Here is a 20,963-nt window from a genome sequence, read left to right as displayed (position 1 = left end):
GGGGGAGGCCAGTATGTCGGGGAGGGCGGTATATATATATTACACACTAAAACCCACGGAGTCTGGCATCCAGGGTAAACCGAGACTCAAACATTCAGACTGGGATAAAATCTCAATCAGACAGTAGAATTTTTCCTCCCTGCACTCTTGTTTAAATTGGCACCTTACTTCGGTTGGGGAGGTAAAAGACCGCGGTCGCCTGCCAACGCTGTGCCCTAGACCTCAGTCATAGCCCACTGCTCTTCTTAAGGCCTGAAAAAGGCTTTAGAACTGTCTATACCTTAGCCGTACTCTTTCGCACACGAGAAATCTCTTACCCCGCCACACAATATTGTTAGGATAAGTCTGACTCAAAGCACACACATACGCAAAAACATCGTGAAATTCTGACAGGCTTTTTTGTATTAATGATTGATAAGCTGACGTCACTTACGTTAATTACATTTCCTTTAATTACAATAGGCAACTTCTCACAAGGCACGTTGGTTGTGTATGAAATATAATAACGAGAAATTGCAATCTGTCATCTTTAAGTTTTGACAGTTTTCCGGTGGTGTACGTGCAAAACAAACCTGGAGTATTTGCACTAAGACATACGTCAGTTTGCGTACATAAGTGTCCTATTTCTGCCAACACAACAGTGATATTTACACTAAATGAGCTTTAATTTTCCTAATGGAGTTAGGACTCAAAGGGATGGGGTCTTGGGGGATTTTATATGGTCGTAGCAAGGACAGAAAGGTCATTCATTAAAACATATTGTGCCCTGTTTTTATGTCATGTCTGATCATTCGGCAAAGCACGTGTTCATTGGCTACATACAACACAATACATTTTGTATAATGGTCCAATTTCTCAAACATATTAAACGTTATGCACTCTAGAAGTCCGTTCAATAGGGGTGATGCCCAAGAATAAACTCGCGTATCCGGCAACAAAATTATTTTGCATCTGTTTAACTTTACACCAAATGTTCTTTATAGTTTCTTTCCCAGAGCCGACAACACTTATCCAAAGTGTTTTGTACGATTAATCGGACTGGGTAGCTTATTGACGATTGGTATGACACAGCCTCCCTACGGTTGCCATGGCAGCGGCTGTCACCAGGACAACCGGGTCCCGGGATGAGGGGACTCCCTCAGCTGACGTCATGATGACGTCATGCACCATAACAGGTCAGCGGAGGTCAGCCACGTTGTCGGCTCGCCTGTAACCGGATCCCCGCCGCTCAGCCAATCAGCGCGCTTCATTCCGCTCGCACCTGCGTGGTGGCGGCATCCAAGATGGTCGACCGGGAGAAGACGGAGCTGTACCGGCAAGCCGTCCGCATCGTTTTCCTGTGTTCCGTGTGGTTCACGATCAGCTCCGGCGGTAATGTGATCAATAAGCTGCTGCTGAATGACTTCCCGTACCCGATCACGGTGTCCATGATGCACGTGCTGTCCGTGTGCATGTATCTCGGCCCCATCATGCGGATGTGGCGCGTCCCCCTACAGAAACCAGTTGAGTCAGGCTACTACATGAAGATGATCGTACCGCTGGCCGTGGGGAAGTTCTGGGCTTCCGTGTCCGCTCACGTTAGTATATGGAAGGTGCCGGTGTCATACGCACACACAGGTGAGGTTTGATGAAGTTTGGTATCAATCTACCACAGTTACGATACCCGCAAGTCAGCATCAACTGGGACCATATGTTTTGTTCCCCTAGTAATAGACAACAGTGTCTAGACTACTCAAACTGAGGTTTTGGGCTGCTGCTACTTATTAATGTGATGGATATTGTGAAATATTTTATAGGAGGAAAAGTTGATTGTGAAGAGGAAAGGTGGTTCCATCACTAGTATCTTCTTCTGAGTGAAGGGATTTCTCTCTGTAAAAATCTATAATTATCAGCTGATTTGTGAAATAATATCAATATCAATAAAGAATGAAATCATTGAATTTATGAAATAATGTCAATGGTGTGATTTTAGTAATGTTGTGATTTTTTTCCTATTTCCAGTGAAAGCTACGATGCCCATATTTACAGTTATTCTCTCCAGACTAATAATGAGAGAAAAGCAAACAACTAAGGTAAGTTACTACACTCATCTGGTGATTCCAAAATACACATGATAAAAAATTCTTCTCCACACATGCCACTAGATGATCTATTAAAAAATCAGGGATTTCAAACTTTTGTATCTGTATCAATTTAGCCGGTATAACCGCCCTTCGGCATAACACACCAGCTTCGCAGGCACGCGGCACGGCGGCAGACTGACAGCTAGCTAAAATATCACACTTTGGGTTTTCGTGACCCTCAAGTTCACCCCATTTCCTGTGTCTGATCTTTTGACCTCCTGTCAAGCTGTCAAGCTTCCCTCCACTCACATGCCGTCAAACTACTAGTACTATCGTCCAGACAGACACACAAACCCACAGCTCATCTACCCAAAACAATACTTCCATACCCAGAAGTAATCACACTTCACAGTATTTGTATCTCAATTTAGCCAAGGAGCTTCCACAAGCTCCTTGATTTAGCACAGTCGCTCATTGTTGTTGCTCCAGGTAACACAATTATATACTGTGCCTTTCCCACAGGTGTACTGTTCACTCATGCCCATCGTCCTGGGTGTGCTGGTTGCCACGGTGACAGAGCTGTCCTTTGATCTGATTGGCTTAATTAGTGCCCTATCGGCGACAATCACATTTGCTCTACAAAATATTTTCTCCAAAAAGGTGAGTGAATTTACAGTGGAAATTCAGTTAAGTCTTTGGCAGAACATCTCATATGAGGTCGTATTCGCACATATAAGATTAAGATCCCATCAGTAATTTCCAAACTTTGTGTCATTAAAGATATTGTCTGCAACAGGCAAAATTCTGATCCAACGTTAACCAAACATCCAACGAAAACGGTGAAAAATCCTGGTTTCTTGCAGGTGCAGTACATTGTGCTTAGCACATGCTGGTTTGAAAACATGTGCTTTGTTCTTTCCCAATTCCCCAGGCACTAAGGGAGACAGGGATGCATCACTTGAGGCTCTTACATGTGTTGGGAAAACTGGCAACACTCTTCCTTCTGCCCATCTGGATCATCATGGATGGCAGCAGGTTCCTGACAGAAGAAAGTTTGGTAAGTTACAGTTGCTGTAGTGACAACTCCCTCTAGCAGTTTGTTGTGAAACAGCAACTGACCACAGGCTTTCTTGATACCTGTACTGCTTTCTCTGGTCAGAAGGGAGGCTGGTAAGTTGTAGCAACTATACCTGTTCTGTTGATATTTTCAGGACAATAAATTATGGAAAATAAGACTTCTATTGTACACAAGTCATTATACCCAACAAGAGCAAGCATTGTTAAGCAAAGTTATTGTAGTTATGCACTGCTTCAGAAAGGGAAACCTTGCTAGGCAGAAGCAGCTACAGTAACTCACTGTTTCGTAGTCACTTGCGCCCCCTAACAACTCTGTGTGAAATAGCACCTGGCTGTACAGCTCTCTCATGTCAGGAAGATTGTTGGGTGTTGAAACAAATTAGTGAGTCATCGATCATGGTAAACTGCTCCCCTTGGTGACAGTGTTTGAATTCAATCTGAAATGTAAGGTACTGTGACCAAATATTGAAAACTGGTGCCCTCAGCTCACAAAAGGAATTTACCCTAGGTACGAGAGAACATTCATCAAATAGGATGGAAAGAAAATGCTGCCACAGAAACCATTGATAGGAAAAAAAGTTATTATTTGCAAACACATTCATGCATTCTGAACTTGTAACACATAGATGTACATGTAAAGTTTCGCACATTTAAAAGACCATGCTTTCTGCTATGCTATGATATTTTATTGCTGTTATGTGTAGCTCTAGCAATTATAAACTTTTCAAAAATTGTGAGAGATTCCACATTTCATAATGTCTATATCAAGTGGTCATTGTTTGATGACTATAGACTCCATTTGCTACCATGCTGCACATAGTATGATGGAAACTAAAAGTGACATTTTCCATTTAGCAGGAATGCCTTTCATCCTAGTCTTATCTGAACGTGACTACACGGTACTGCAAAGGGGTAGACGCCTTTTTTCGGGGGGAACGTGCACGGTCTGCGGCCCAACGCCCCTTCAGACGCGCAGAACCAACACGAGCTTTACTTTTGCACAGTCCCGTAGTTCGTGGAGTGGCGTATTTACCGGGCAGACAGAGCCCCAAGCATCCACTCCCTTGCTAAAAGCCATGTAGCACAGGCCATCGTTGAAAATTGATACGTTCCATTAAAGGGGGGCTAAGCCTGCCCAAGCCTCTCAACGGATGCAATATTGTTCCAATGCTTTTAGCCTTGTGCGGGGAAAAGAAAATACAGCCAGGTTTTGGTGTATTGAGAGAATATTTTCTGCCATCTGTGCTAAGATAACATGATTCTCTTGTAACCCACCACCTCCATGTTCGAAACCAAGTGTCCTAAGTGCTCAAACGGTGGCACATTGGCTAAATGGAGACCCTCAAGATCATTTTGTCAAGTACTATAATTGGATGGGCAATTCACTTAGAGGATGGAAGAGCCTTTGTTTTCAACATTGCAAGTGTGAAGGGTTCGTCTGTGGAAACGTACCTGCTTTTTTTTTACCTAAGAAAGTAGCAGCTGTGCTTGTAGCTTTAGTTGTGTTTGACATCTGTATCAATAACATTTCCCTTCGTCTTGCTAAGGTAGCATTTTAGTATCACATTTTACTAGTTTTGGGGTTACTTAGTAGGGAGAAGGTTACACTGTATGAGTGTCAGACATCCTAATCTACTTCTAATCTCTTCAATATTGCCAAAATATATTCATCTGATCTCCTTCTTCTGGCTCTTGTTTACAAAATCTCTAACAGTACTTTTTGCTGGTGAAATTCCTCTGTTTTTTTTTTCAAAAGCCCTGGCCACATACATCATATGATGCACCTAAGGTTTTCTTTCTGCAATAATTGTGCCATAGTATATAATGTATATGACCTGGGCTAAGTACATAGTGGTATAAAAGATACTGATGATTAGCCTCCATCAGGCCTTTCTACGGGAATAGGGATTGTAGAATTTGGCAAAAAGGAGAGTAAAATTGGCCAGGGGAGTCAGTCTGCGGAAAGTTGGTTCTTGCACTCCGATTAGCGGCCTGTCAAGCCCCGAAGCAGCCAAACTCCCCTTGCAAATATTCTCCTATATATAGCCAGCGTAGTTAGTCTGGTAACTGAGGACTGTCAGAAGCTATCAAAGTTTTCTTTTTTTTTGCTTTCAATTAGGATTTAGGTAGCAAGTAGTTGGTCCAATTAGTTGGTTCAATTGGTGAATTAGAATATAGCTCACCCAGGCCAAGATGCACTAACTCCTATCCCCCTGTTATCTGTTAGATTGTAGTACATGTACCAGGTATTCCCTGAATGAGCTAATTACTTCAGACTGTCCAAACTTGGTCACAGAAGACTATGGTTTGTTTCTGTAAGGACCACAGTTGTGTACCAGGTTGACCACTGATACTTCAGTCCTGTTTGAGTTGACATGGGTTTTACTTTTAGGGAGGGAAACTTCTAACCCTACAGTCAACATGTCCAGCCTGCATGCTGTGTCACTGCAACGATTGTAGTTTCTCAGAAATACATGTATACATGTACTTTTTCATTTCCTATTGCTGTAGTATGGCATTGTAGCATAGGCATGCACTTGCCTGTTATTGAACTGAAGAAGATAACATTAATTGTTTTATTTTTGTCAATGCTTTTGTTTTGCTTTTGATTCCTATTGCAATGTTGAACAGTGCACAGATCAGAATGAAGAGGTTTATATACTATGGCCAAACAATCTGTATAATATAATGGACTAACACAGGGGTACAACATCCATATCTTCCCAGTCCAATCAACAATGTAAGCTGGCAGGCACACTAGTGAATGTTGAAATAGCCCCCAAACAAGTCTTTTCTTTGTACCAGCAATAAATAGCTAGAAACACTCTGTGATATGAAACAATCAACCATTTTCCATCAGCAACATCGCATTTTTGCCTCACAGATATCAGTATGCCATGGGATAGGGTTGATTCAACGTACAACATTAGATGACAGGCAAATTTACTTGTAAATGTGCCAAATGTTAGCTACAGGGAACTTGAGGTTCCTGCTACAGATCTACTGTATTAACTGTTTTCTGTAGTAACAGACAAAAGACAACATGCCCAGCCTTGTGTATGTGAGAAAATAACAGCAACACTTTGTGTTCCTTTCTACTCCAGACCGACAAAGACCAGTGGTTCTGGGTTCGAATCCTGGGGTTGCTGGTCACTAGCGGCTTCTGCAACTTTGCGCAGAATATCGTGGCTTTCACGGTCATCTCCATCGTCAGCCCGCTGAGCTACTCGGTCGCGAACGCGACCAAGCGAATCCTGGTTATTACAGTCTCCCTTATCACGCTGAAAAATCCCGTCACCTCTACCAACGTGTTAGGCATGTTTGTGGCCATACTGGGAGTTCTCGCATACAACAAGGTGAGTCCTGACTTCTACTTGTACAGTGTATTGTCTTCTGCTTTTCTTACTTTTTTTCTTAATTGAGCAAAAGCTGAAGAATGCAGAAAGTAGTCATTATGTTATTTATGTTATGTTAAGTTGTAGTCTTGAAAGAACTATAGTATCATAGCTAAGCATTTTGTGAATGAAGCAAAAGCAAGGCTTAGTGTTTCCTAGCCATATAGTCCCGATTGCTACTCAATGCAAAACTGGTACACAAATGTATAGAAGATTCTGTGGCTGAATTGCCCTGTTTTTTTAATGCTACAAGGATGCAATGTACATTTACAACATGTTGCAGTTTCAAAAATCATCATTGTACCTGTTTTGTTTTGATGCCTTGTATTAAAGTATGATCAATATAACATTGCAGTCTGTTTAAGGTTTTGATATGCATGTAACTGCAGGTTGTTTTATAGCTATAAGTCATAAAACAAAGGTTGGAACTATTATGCAATCTGCATCAACATACACAAAGTCTGCTATATGTACATATGACTATGATAATGGCCATACATTATATTGTTTAATGCATATCCCTTCAGCAAGGAAGCTATGGAAGATTCCAAAAGAAGAGATCGAATGAATGAATGAATGGATGAATAAATGGACAAATGATTGAATAGTTTGTTATATTGATATTTGACAGCAGCAAGTTATCGCAGATGAAAATATGACATATGGCTTCTTCTTGAGTTTCCAAGAAGATGCCATCTACTGGTATAAAAGTCTAACAGGTGGTAGAGTTTGTACCTGTCTTATACACTGTTGTCAACCTGTTGTCATCTTTTATGCCAATTTGTGGACTTCACAACTGTTTTTCGTGAATAGGAAATGTTCCATTTCTGGTCAAAAGGTACAAATTTGGTTTCATGCAAAGGAGAGACTTCTGTATCTGTATAGCTGGTTAATGCTGACTTCAAGTTGAAGTCATACAATACTTCCTGAAAAACAGGTTGGGACAGTTCATCCTCACTTTGGGACAATTGAAATTTATTTTTGGAACAGTCATCATCATTTGGGACAGTGCTGGGACAATAAGAAGAAAAGTTAATTTCAAGGCCTCCCCCAGTACTGAGGTGACTGGAAAGGTCCAGTATAGCCTTCCTCCCATTCCTACTGGCGCCAGTAGAGTTAAGCCTGGTTCTGTACTACCTTTATCCACGGCAGACACCGCAAATCTGTGGGTAAACAACCACACTACTGACACGGAGAAACACACCGCGAGAGATTAGGGTGAAGGTTCAGGGCAGGAGATAGTCCTGCGACCTGCGGACTCCGGGATTAAGATTGCTAAACAAGAAGATTTCCTACTTTGAGATAATTGAAAAACAGACTTTTTTCTTAAGTAGCTTTCATAGCATTTGTAAAATAATATTCTTTAGTATGACAAAAAGGCTAAACGTTCTGACTAACAATTTGAGTATATTGGGACTTACCCAAACTTTCGGCTCACTCCGTCAGCCTTGTTCACGGAATGGACCCATCTACTGCTTTTGTGCTAATATTCATTAGCGTTGTTTCCATGAAAAACTTTTGAAAAAGACTTTTAAACAGTTCTAATCAAATATAGTATGTGTAAGGTGGGAATCAAATCTATATTGAAATGCACAGAAAAAGGTAAACAATACTTTGACTGACATGTTGGTGGGAAGGGATTTGGAAGGAGACATTTAGAAATTGAAGTGATCAATTAATTTGAGATCCATGTATTAGCCTGTACAAACAGGCATTACCTGGTTATCCTGTGTACAGCTTCAGGCCACTCAGACTTCATGTCATGGTTCACATCAACACACACATTCATTTTGTTACAACATCTCTTCATATCTAGAATTCAGTTGCTGTGCATTTTCTGATAGATCTTCATATTTTTCCATTCAAATATTTAATGATCACAATTGTGTAGCCATAGCTACAAATCAGCAATTCATCATATACTGAGATCAACATTTTCATTAAAGCCTTTTCAAATCTTCACAAAGTATCAGCAATAATATATCCCAATGTTAAATTATTCACAGTGTGTTTGCAATGTGTGATGACAAAGTAGTAAAATGCTTTATTATTGTTCACATTACATGTAAGTGTCACCTCAAAGTTAACAATTTTTCACAGATTTCTCAACATAGCATACAATGACGTTCATGTTTCTAATCTTTCTCATGTCCCTGATTTATATATTCTTGAACATCATTTCTGACAGAAAACAGGATTATGTTGTCTTTACAAGAGTTCCCAGAGGATGTATTAGGTAGGCGTGTCCACATGAGCTCAGGTTACTGTACATCTGGGGCAGTAACATGTCTGTCATCAGCTGGTCTTATCACTTATCAGGTACACACACTATCCTGGGAACAGGAACAGCTCTCTGCCCCAGGGAACAAACAGGTGCAGCTCTCTGTCCCAGGTAACAAGTGCAGCTCTCTTTCCCAGGGATGTTGAGGTGAATAAACTGAAGAGAGGAGATCTTATTTTTGCCAAGTTGATTAACATTTTTTAATTAAGAATCTCCAGTAAGTTGCATTCTTGAGGTTGTATTTTAATTCTTTTTCATGTAAAATTTCATGTTTACTTTTTTTCTGAAGAACGGAAATGTTTGTACAGGTTAGGTGAAAATCCAATTCTTACAACAAACTTTGCTGCTAACTTCAAGCATTTCCTTTTTATGAAAAATTATTTCCTCTATACGTAAGATGCTCGGATACCACACGGCGTCTTTCCTAGTGATAAGATTTTCAGCATTCTGAGATAAGAACGCGAAGATAACGCATAGATAACGCGTTAGTTTAGAATAATGACCCGTGCGCCTAGCCCCGCCCACCCAATTAACGTCTCCGAGATCGCCGATATCTGGGTGTTCGGTTTCTCCGCCTTTTTTCTTCAAGGAGGAAAAGATTTGGACCATTTAGTTCTGCCTTAATTATCGGACACGTCTTGAGACGATGTCTTAAAGAAGAGCTGTTGTCCCTTTCATCTTCAGTCGTTTCTTATCATTTCAATGGCGCGAGACTGACCTCCCCTCCCGGCCAGAGTTAGGCCGCCCCAAATAAGATGGCCATTAAGGTGGCCATTTTTTCAGGATTTCTCTTCCACCACCTAACCTCCAAGCTTATGCGAAAATTAGACTATTTTTAATTTTTTTTCTCTTAGTGTTTTTTTCTTCAAGTTTTGCGATTTTTTCACTGTTTTATAGTAATATTTTTTCGCTCGACGGGGTTTTGGACTAGAGTATGTTGATGAATGGAATTGATACATATATCTGAACATAGGCCATTGTATGCAACGGCTTTATGTTTTATATTTTTATATCGATATCTGAACTGTAACATTTACATTTGAAGGGAATTCGTTGGCGGAAGCTTGAATACCAAGGCAATCACAATTTAAAACTGCATGTCAAAAAAGACAATGTAAAGTTCAAACAGTTTCGTTTAAATTTGTTCAAATTACAATCCATCATAAAATATTAGATTTATGAACTAAGAAAGTTTACACGAATTTGAAGAACACGAATGCGCACGCAGAAATGTTTAACTTACATCTAAAATGTAAATAAATTATACATTCAATTAAGAAAAAGTTTTTCATTCCCTCATTGATAGCTATATATAGTGTTATGTTGTATGGATACTAACGGGACCAGGTTTCGTCACTTGTAGGCTTACTTAGCTTTTAAAACGTTCTGCGGTTTGCAGTAACCATGTCGCAACGTCAGAGAACTGACCATAGTGTTAGTACAACTTCTGGGACAAGTGTCTCTTAAACTAACATCGGTCAGAACTGTCGTTATCTGTCTCACATCGGAATCTTTAAGAGACTTCCTAAATGTCGGAAGTATTTGATCTGAAAGTATATAGCTACGTTTTGTATTGCGTGTGAAAATCCAAATTTTGTGTGCAACAATTTTTTTCTGGCCTTAAAAACTTGTGCCAGAAGTGTTTTAAGTATTCATTCTTTTAGTTCGGGAAACTTTCGCATCAGCCGTTTTGTAGTAAACTTTCAGAAAAGTCGTTTCTTTACCATCAAAACGTTCCTTACGTTCAAAACTCGTTTTTCTTTTTCAAAAATTGAGAGTCTGTATGACTCATACTAGTATTTTTGTTGAAATAAAGTTGTTCTATGCGATCACAATGGTAATTTTTCGTCTTCATATTCGTAGTAAGTCTTTGCATGACGTAGAGCACTTGCAAGTTTCTAGCACTGACGAAAAATGCAGGTTCAAATATCTACCCCCTTAGGGTTTAGAAAAAGCCTACGAAAATTGCCTTCGAAAGTTCTTCAGTCAGCCATGTCCTATCCTGTAAATACTTTTGCATGAAATCGTTGACTGATGTAATAATGGTCTTGAAAAGATGTAAGGCAAGCGCTGAGGTGCGGACAGAGGGCGTCAAGAACCTCAAACGCCGTCTTATCTTCAAAAGAAACCCACAAACTCTTGACCATACGAGTCACTTTCTCTTCCCAGATCTTAAAGATGACGCCCAGGCCCAAGTTTGTCGCCGTTATCTTTCAGAATCTCGTCTCCAAGTGCCAACAGTGAGTCTTTTCTTCCCGGACTCTTAGAAGTCGGTTTTCCCAGGGACGAAAGTTGTCGGCTGTCGTTCTTACTTAACATTCCCGGACAGTGAAGTAGTACATGTGGCGGCTAGAGGGAGGGTTTGGAGACGACGTAGCATGCAGTTTTACTTGGGCCACAGTGACTTCATTTTATGGATGACATCCTCTGGAGACCCCCAAACTAGTGCGCGCGGGCGAATAAAAAAAATCACAGCCAAAAAAAATTGTGCTAAACCACAGAAATACAAAGCTGGTGTTGTGAGTTTGCGGTAGTACATTGCGACTTTTACACCAAGCCGATGTTCTAAGTTTTAGAACACCGGCACATGCTGGCCTTATTCGTTATTGCGGCATTTATGAGTCGGCACTGTACTGAGTTCTGGAGTTCTTGGACCTTTGGTAGCCTGGGTGCCATCCTCCGTAGTTTCTGTCGGCTCCCTATTGTCGCTGGCTACCATGGATTATAGAGGATGGTACCCAGGCCAGAGCCTCGAAGGAGTTGATTTTTTTAGAACAGGCGAAAATCAATGCGCGCGCGGATGTCATCCATGAAATAAAATCAGTGTGGCCTTACTTGTCGAAAAGAGCAAGGAATGTCTCCACTACATTGAACCTGTGTATACTGTACATAGTCGTCTGTCCTTCACTCACAACATGTGAGAAAATGAAAAGTTAAGAAAAAATGTCAATCGTGTTTACGTGCGTATTTTCAAGATAGTGTTTGATATTGTATTTTGACTAAAAATACAATTTGTAAATATTTATTCGTGGCTTTTCTAAATGCATTAAGTATAATTATAATAAAAGTTTTTTCTTTTGGCTAAATACATGTAACGTGAAAATAAAAAGGACAAAGGACGGACAATGGATAACAAAATATATAGCATGTGACTACTCTAGTCTAAATTTCGACACTAAATTCAAACTTATTCAGTTCGCCTTCTTTCTCGAAGTGTTGTTGGCGTAAAAAAAGATACCAGTGCAAAAAAGAAAGCCCGATAAGAAAGCACGCCAAAAATATTAGCCAAAACCCAAGCCTCTGCTTGGAGAGTAGAAATTATCCCACTGCCAAATGAGCTGACTAATTGTTGATACGGGAAACAACAATTCTGTGTACTACTGCATGTTTTCCTCTAGTTTGTGTTAATATCCGGTGTAACGTTTAGAACTACCTGTGGTTTGAACCTCGACCGACCGACAACACAGCTGCGGTCGTGTCGGCATGTTTTCCCAGTGATTTTACACACGAGGAATGTTTCATACGACTGTCCTGCGACAACTCAAAACTTCCTGTCATGTCCATCCAACGTTATGAGGATTCTTTATTGACTCAACAAAAAGTATAGGGACGTTTGTATGGTCTTCTATAAAGATCTAACCAAGCTAACTACATGTATGAATAAAGTCATTCTACGCACAGAATATATGTATGCGGCAAACTACGTACAGAATATATATATGCGGCAACAATTAAGATTTAACTATTGTCTAACATGTAGTCTCTAAGATTTAAACATTCTTTAATGTTTTTCTCTATTTGAACACTGTACAATGCGCCGTCCCCCTTTTCTTATTGTCGTATTATCTTATTGTCTTTTCTTTTGTTCCCAAAACGTCTTCCCTTGACCTTGTAAGCATGACGTGACCGCAGGATGTTCGTACGTGTATTGTCTTTCAACGTTTACTCATCTTTTAGATAAATACATCGTCAGGATATGTACTAACGTGGGAAATGTGTTTGCGGTGTTTTGACTAATTTTTTGCCAGCAAAGTGTTTTTGTCTGAACAAACAGGACGAGGTCATCGCTGGTTGATAGAGTTTCTCGGACTATTTCCTTGTCATGAGATCCTTGTCTGATAACACTACCCACAACAATGTACACCCTTCAAATAATTTTCTAGAAGACACTCTTTTACCTGTGTATTGTACGTACCATCTACTTTAAGGGAAATCTAATTAAAAACCTTAGGATTTTTTTGTCAATTTTTATTGTAACCTTAGAAAAGTTTTTTGTTCTTTTTTGGTTAACATGTTGTTGAGCACATGACGATCCCATATTTTTCTTATTTTTTAAAAATATTTTAGTTGTGTCGTACCGTATATGAAATGGCACGACGCTGTTTTGCCTAAATCGTTTTAAACGTAAGAGCATATTTGACAATAAACTAGCGAAAGAAATAAAATTTAATGACTTAGGAAGGCGATAATTTAGTTCTAACTGGTCTATATTTTGACAGTGTGTACATGTGTTTGTGTGTAAAAGATATGGCCCTGTCTACACTATCGGCTCACAGTCGGTACGCCGTCCAGTAGCGGGAACTGTACCCTGTACGAGCCCCGGGTATATGTCTGCGGCCCCGGCGTACATTTCCCGCCGTACTGATACCATCTCGCCTATAATGTCCCCCTACCCTCCCGCGCTGACGCACGCGTCAAGCCAGGCTGCAAAAGCACAAAACGCCGTGTCATGTCCGCTCCACGTCTGGGCGCACCTTCCGCGCCGCTTCAAGGCAACAGCCTTTCGGGGGCACCTGACCGTTCCCCCGCGGGTCAGCTACGAGAAGTCCCGGCGGCTCCTCTCTGTACCACCCGATCCGGCCGCGCGTGGCGCCGATGGTTTCTTAGCCTCGTATCCAGTCTATCGTGGTTGGGGCATCGTAGCTGTGTCTTCGGGGCTCTAAGAGTTTTCCCCCGCCCCGTACAACAAGCCGCCCGGTAGGAGTGTTACGCTAATAGAGATGGCCCATCGTGAAATACCTACCGGGAAACCTAGCTGAGGCGGGCGGGGAACAGCCCCGAGGAAAACCCACCCCAACCACGATAAGACTGGATACCAGGCTACGGACTTCTGTACCATAGCAGCGGCCCGGGATAGTTTGACAAATAGTCTGTCCTATCTGATGGATGAAACGGGCTGAAAACAACCGTAAGACACAATGAAAACACTTTCCCTTTTTTTTCAAGGAGCGCCTGCATTCCAAGGAACTCGTGCGCTTCCCTCACTCACATATATATGAGCGTGTATCTGCTATATTCTCCCACATGGACCAAAAACTTGAGAAGCTTTAACAAGAAGCGACCGACGCTCTTAAGAAAGGAATGTGCCCATAGTTGTTGCGCTGACCGTAAAGACGTCACCGTAAGAGCCCACCCCTTGGGGCGCCCCAACACTCGAGAAACAACAGTTTGCTCAAGTCCTCGAGAAGACGTAGCGATGTGATCTTAAGAAATGGTCGCTACTGTCGAGATTGCGATCTTTGAGTCACTCAAGTATTTTGTGGGAAGATGGTGCGTTGTACCTTTATCGAAATACCGTAAGAATTGTGTGCTATCTTCAGAATAATGCTCAAATCAGCAATGTAAAACAAAAACAACTAAATATTTATATCAAATGCATTTGTCGTTTTTATGGTTTACAAAAGAGAAGTCAAACCCTTCAAACATAGTTTTGGACATAGCTATAGTTTTAGACTACCTTTCATTATAATTATGTAGATTTTAGTTATTTTACACTCTGTTCCAGTGTTCTAATATGCTTGTAATTTGCAATTAGCCTCCGGGCATGAATTTGCAATAAACTTCTCTATATATTGTGTAACGTTACAGTAAGGATAGCTACATTCGAATATTACATGCTATAGATTTTCACTATTGTCAAGATTGTTGTATTCTTTAACAATACTATCAGTAATACTGTTAGGTAGGAAAACATCGGACGTATTCAGTTTACCTCTAGAATTCGAAGTCTACATTTGGGCTGCAAGTGACGCAGAGATACGGTATTGTTCGGATATGCTTTGTTTGAAAACAACGGGTGAACATGACCAAGAAACCAGCGATGCGCCCTCTTACAATGGACAGGATATTTGGACTCGGTGTTCGGAGCACAAAGAATGGTCGCCATTTCTCTTGGACGTCATCTTGCTCTGTGTTCCTGTCAGGACTAGATTGTTCGAGGGAAAAAGAAAATAAAAGGTGCAGAAAGTTAGAATTCTACGAATGTGAGGAACTTGAGTTGCTTGTAATGTTGGTTTCCTTCTTGTTTCTTGGATTTCTGGTACACAATGCTTACCTTAAGTAACCTGTTTTATTGCTTGTATGAAGAGCCTTTTAAAACATCAATGGGTATTTCTTCTAAGTTGACTCGTACGATTTAAACCGTACTCTTCTAAACGTTATAAACTGGTTCCACTTTTTTGCATCAATGAATTGTAAAAATGTCAAATGATTTACTTATATTATCTGTTATCTATTATACAGAATTTTAGTTGACCATTTCACTGTTGATGCCATCTGCCTTCTTAAAATGTTTATCAACAGCTTGAAGACGTTGAGACTGGTGTTTTAAGAAGTCCATTAGTTTCTTTACCCGGGCAAACATCTTGCTTTAATGCAGGGACAATACGTTGTTGAACCCGCTATCGTTCTAATTGCCTCTCGGGGCTATACACACGCGTAAAGGCGTGAACCTTCTTGTTCGATTGTCCGGGGATAACAACTTCGCCAAACAAGCTCCGGCTTTTTTTTCTGAAAAGTTGGTTGTGGCTGAGGTTTTAATCTGTGTACAAACTGCTTAGGTTTTGTGCAAACTTCGCTGTTAAAACTCCGGTTTTGTCCCGGCCACGTGGGACGTTAAGAGTTCTCCCCAACCACAAACAACCTGTTCTTATTGACCAACAGATATGCTGTGATCGCTTCCGTCTGTGTGTGGGGCATATTTTCTCCGAGTTGTAGCTTTGCAGACGGGATCTCTTGTATAGTACTTATGTCCTACTCTGTAAGAGGGAACTGGACCACTTAGCCTTTTGAGTTCGGAAGGAGGGATTCGCAAGCGGGGAGGGAGATAGGGCCGAAAAGCGGATTACAAGGGCAGGAATTCGGGAGTAGAGTTACGCGGCTCTGCCAATCTGGATTTTGGCTTTCCGCTCCATATCCCGTGAACCGGCGGGGCTTCCTGGGGGCGCGGGCTGAGAGTACGCCCAGGAGACAAGCCGGCGACACCGCCAGATTTTCTTTCCCCAACGCTCCCAGTCATGCCAGGCTCTCAGTCTCCCAGCACTAACTGTTAGTCTCTACTAGCTTCTACCAGGCTTCAGGAGGCGGCTGGAAGAGTAGAAATTGGCCAGGGGAGTTGGTCCGCCTGAGAGTACATTTTGCCGCATCCGAAGCCAAAATGTATTTTCTAGTGGACCAACTCCCCTGGCATGTTATCTCTCTATTTAGCCAATTTCTACTATTTTCTACTCAGCCGCCTCCCGAAGCCTGGTAGAGGCTAAGTCTTTATACATACCCGACTAACTACGCTGGCTATGTAATACGTATAGGGAGAATATTTGCCAGGGGAGTTTGGCCGCTTTGGGGTTTGACTGGCCGCGCTTCGGATGAAAAAAATAACCTTCCGCGGACTTTCTCTCCTGGCCAATTTTACTCTCCTTTTTGCCCAATGCTACGATCCGTATTCCCGTAGGAAGGCCTGGTGGAGGCTAAGTAACTGAAAGGAAGGCAGGGAAAGGACGTGGGGTTGCCTAGCGACCGATTCGTAAACTTTACGGCGGACTAACATTCTCAGACCGTCTACTTTGAACACGACATTAACGCCCGTGCGAAAACTTACTTCTTTTAAGTCCTGAAACGTAAACGAAAAATTCAACTCGCCAAATATTCCACATATCTCACAACAAGCTAGTTCACGATGTTGCAAAAGTGCATATATCCTTTCCAAGTTTTAAATCATTAGAGCACGTGGTTCCCTTGAAATATGTACAGTATAGTAGTCGACTGTAATGTACATACGCGTGCATTGTGTCAACGTTGTAAGTTTTCAGGTATGGACTATACTGTGTCACTATTGTCCAATAATGGTGCTGTCTGAATGTGCTCACTTTTGATCAAAAAGGTCTAAAACATCATATTTAAAGTATCATTAAAGTATCTATAAGTAATATCATTAAGTATTTATAACCGATTACAAACTCTAATATCATTATAAGTTCATTTTATCTTGAGACCCAAAGACTTGATTTCCTCTTCTATCACATAGCATAACTAATTGCAAAAACAAAGTTCCTACCTAAACTGATTAAACAAGCCCACTCATGTCCCCCTCCACAACTCGTATTTCCTTAATCTCTCTCATTTATCTAAATTGTCAATCAAAACATGCTAATTCTCTCCTTTCTTGGAGGAACGCTATCGCCCCTGGCCGTCCAAACACTTGTGTTCTTAGCCCCTCTCCCCGGTAAATAGACATGAGTGTCCCGCTCGCCACCTTGTCGAGTGTACGATTGCTGTTCGGTAAATATTGGCTTTGCTCCGCCCACCAATTAGTGAGAAGGTAGTCTCCAACAGACTCCTGTGGTTGCTGAAATACTAGTAGAAATGTGCTCTCCAAGCTGAGGTTTGGGGTTTGGCTTATTTTTGGCGGGTTTTTAGGCTTTTTTTTAAGACTATAGGGGTTTCTTTTTTTGCACTGGAATTTTTTTACGCTAACATTCCAGTGCAAAAATGAAACCCAGATAAAAAGCCAAAAATAAGCCAAAACACAAACTTGGAGAGTAGTAGAAATGGACTATTTACTAGGGTTTGAATAAATGTACAGAGCAGTTACTCGGTCCGAAGAGTACAAGTAGACAACCAAATTGGCTAACTACTGGCCCTGATTTTTCATACGATTTCTGCTATTTGTAGGACATTGGAAAGGCCTGGTGAAAGCAGTTAGAAAAGCTTGTTCTCTCTTTTCTTGAAGCTTTGATAGCCAGTATGAAGGCTTGTTACTCTACCCTAGGGATGGGCGAACAACGTTGCTGTCTGTATGTAAAAACGTTCGTTGAGGGTTGGACAACTTAGTCGCCTTTTAGAAGGCCGGGTACCAGGCTAAGGCAAATCCCCGATGGCGCCCTGGCTACATTTTTGGCTTGGGTTCGGGGATTGGGAATAAATCTTGGGTAAACCGACCGCACAATGGGTTAGGAAACGGTCAGGACTGTGTTTAGCTCCATCCGACCCGGCCACAGGGAGGGGAGACACCGCTGAAAGGGACGCTTTGTGTCCTTGTCTTCCTCTTTAGAAGGGGACTGAGAGAGATGGGGTGGACAGGGCGAAATTTGCTCGTAAAATAGCGCGAATAGGAAAGACTATGAAAACCCCACACTAGACCTAGCCTCTACCAGGCCTTTGGAAACGGCTGGAAAGAGTATAAATTGGCAAAACTGACAGATTATATGCCAGCGGAGTTGGTCTGCAAAAGAGTACAGTTCGCCGCTCTCTATTAGACCAACTCCCCTGTCATGTTATCTGCCAAAAATGCAATTTCCTTCCAGCCGCTTCCCGAAGCCTGGTAGAGGCTACACTAGACTCAGGCCAGGCAATATTAGTTGTCAGTCAGGCGGTGGAAGATTTTCTTACTGATAGCCGTCGGTATGTATAAATCCCCACCAAGCTTCTTTCTAGGATGAAAAACATTCCAAAAATTCGCCATAATACAAATGTATCTTCTATAGCATGTATATAGCATATAGGCAGTCATGTATACCGTATATTGAAGCACGCAAAAAGTATGGTAAAGGTTATATCTGTACATGGATCTCTGTATCTGCCTACACCTAAACATCAGATCCGACTGGATGCATACAGACAAGCCAGTGTTTTTCCAGGGTGACAGTTACATGTTTGCGTCTCAAACAAAGTACAAGAGACGGCTGTCAACTAATGTGACAGAGCCGAGGGGCCCGTCTCACAACACGTCTTATGCACTAGTATTCCCCGCCTTCTTGTGTCTGGTAAAGAGTTTAGGTACTAAATTGTTTATCTCTCTTGAGAGAAATATGCTTATCCGTAGGCAAGCTTAGAACTTAGGACCCCGGGCACATTTGTCGCACGATAGGCGTGCGACAGTATTACGACAGATTTACGACAGTAAATTGAAGATATTCTTGGGATAGTCGTGAATGTGCGTGCAATATTTATGTTTACCTTCGCAGAAGGAAAACATATTGTTTTTGCTCAGTTTCTTCTTCTGTTCCAAACACATAAGGTCAATGACCTGGACCAGAGGTCTGTCACCATGATAACTAGCATTGTAGCAGACACCGGTGGTGTTGGGTTACATTATGTTGCAAGTTGCAGGACAGTGTCACAACATATATCATGGATGTTTTTGAACACTAATAAACAGAGCAATAGTGTGTTAGGCTAGACCATGTGAGGGTTTGCTTTGCAAATGTTACCTTTCTAGTTCGCTGTTTTGTGACATAAAATTTCGTTAACGTTGTAGATCCTTGTCGACATTTGGATGGATGCGTGGTAGTTGACGATATGTTCTATCTGTTGGCAAACTCAGATAAGAATATGACGTTTTATTTAATTTTTCTCGGTGTTTCTGTCTTTGCTGCAGGCAAAATACGACCAGAGACAAGAGGAGAAGAAGACGACGTTGTTACCGACGATTCACAACAACGCCACCCTGGTGCACAACCACTTCCAGCTCGACGCACAACCCAACGGCCCCACTTCCGCTTCCGGTTACAACCCTGCCTACCTGAACAGCCTGCCCAACTACAGCAGCGGCACCGGAAACAGAAGTACCCCGGGAACGACGAGCACATCCGGTTATGGCGGCAGCCCTTCGGTGATGAGTCAGACGAGAACGTACATGGACGTCTAGCAGGGCCTGTGTAGGGGTACAATGACGTAATGTTAATGGTATGACAAATTTCAAAAGCCAACGGTAGTTACTCTCCAAGCAGAAGTTTGGGGTTTGGCTTATTTTTGCGCGTTTTTAGGCTTTTTTATTGGGCTTTCTTTTTTGCATTGTGTCTTTTTTTGGGGAGGGGGGGGGGCGTAAAAAAGATACCAATGCAAAAAAGAAAGCCCAATAAAAAAGCCTAAAAACATGCAAGAAAAGCCCAAACCTCTGCTTGGAGAGTTAACGGTAGTGTGGTCATTGAGTCAAAGTATGTTGCTAAGATAGAAAACCATCACCGTGAAACCTCTGTGACATGACATGACTAAAATTGCTTTTATTTTATTCTTATTTTCAAATTCATCTTGATTTTACTTACCTCGTGATTAAAATAGTAACATTTCAACTGCAAGTAACGACTTTTGAATGGCAACGTTGCGTCTTTTATTTATTTTATTTTATTTTCCTCGACGTGTAGTAGTAGTTGTTTCTTTTCATCTTGTGTGTTTTATTCTGTTTATTTCTTGTCCATGTGTCGTGTACAGTTTGTAGAGTAAGTGGGAAAATAACGCAAGGAATAATGTGTATAATCTTGGACACCGGTCGAAAAGACAACCATTCAAAATGTGCAAACTACAATAATGGGACTAAGTGCTGCTTCCGATCTGGTATAATGTTTTAATCACATATAGCAATATGCGAAAGCCTCTTTCCTGGTAAATGCAATAATAAAAGAACGTAAGTAACGCAATGCATTGTTAACGTTATGCGGCTGAGCCATAAACTCTACACCGTTTGAAACATACTGTCGCCGCTGTACCACAGTTAAAGGCTCCACTCCAGTAGCGTCGCCAAAAAATCAAAGCACGTACGCGTGTTCAGTCCGTATACCTTCGTATTTCTAACCAATATAAAATTAGCTATTTACGGTACAAAACATGACCTATTGCAGGAAAATAGGAAATATGTGTAAACGCATTGTGCCGAGGTTATGCACTGCGATTTGAACAAAAATTGTGACTTATAATGTAAGAAAAATCGACGATTGCAGAACAAAATCGAACATGTTCTTCCTCGTTACTTGTATAGAAAGAGGTGAAAGAGGCCCTTCCTATGGGTCAGATTTATTTTTGTGTTTAAATTTGTATGATAGCAAACGGTTCTTGTGGCTGAATGAGGAAACTAGTCCACATATCATTGCGGAA

At 41.4% G+C, this 20,963-nt stretch overlaps 1 protein-coding gene across 1 annotated transcript; it reads left to right on the top strand.

The window, feature by feature from the left end:
* The first annotated feature begins 1,224 nt into the window (after positions 1–1,224).
* LOC109486391 (solute carrier family 35 member E1-like) lies at positions 1,225–19,875 on the top strand. Its single transcript, XM_019790218.1, has 6 exons — positions 1,225–1,617; positions 2,002–2,072; positions 2,586–2,723; positions 2,995–3,120; positions 6,245–6,496; positions 19,471–19,875. The coding sequence occupies exons 1-6, from the start codon at positions 1,284–1,286 to the stop codon at positions 19,738–19,740; spliced, it is 1,191 nt and encodes a 396-aa protein (XP_019645777.1). The 5' UTR covers positions 1,225–1,283; the 3' UTR covers positions 19,741–19,875.
* Positions 19,876–20,963: the final 1,088 nt, after the last annotated feature.

The sequence above is a fragment of the Branchiostoma belcheri genome, unplaced genomic scaffold, assembly GCF_001625305.1.
Source record: "Branchiostoma belcheri isolate BF01 breed outbred unplaced genomic scaffold, Haploidv18h27 scaffold8, whole genome shotgun sequence".
Classification (NCBI taxonomy): Eukaryota; Metazoa; Chordata; class Leptocardii; order Amphioxiformes; family Branchiostomatidae; genus Branchiostoma; species Branchiostoma belcheri.
The sequence above is the reverse complement of the archived record's forward strand: the minus strand, read 5'-3'. Positions and strand labels throughout refer to the sequence as shown.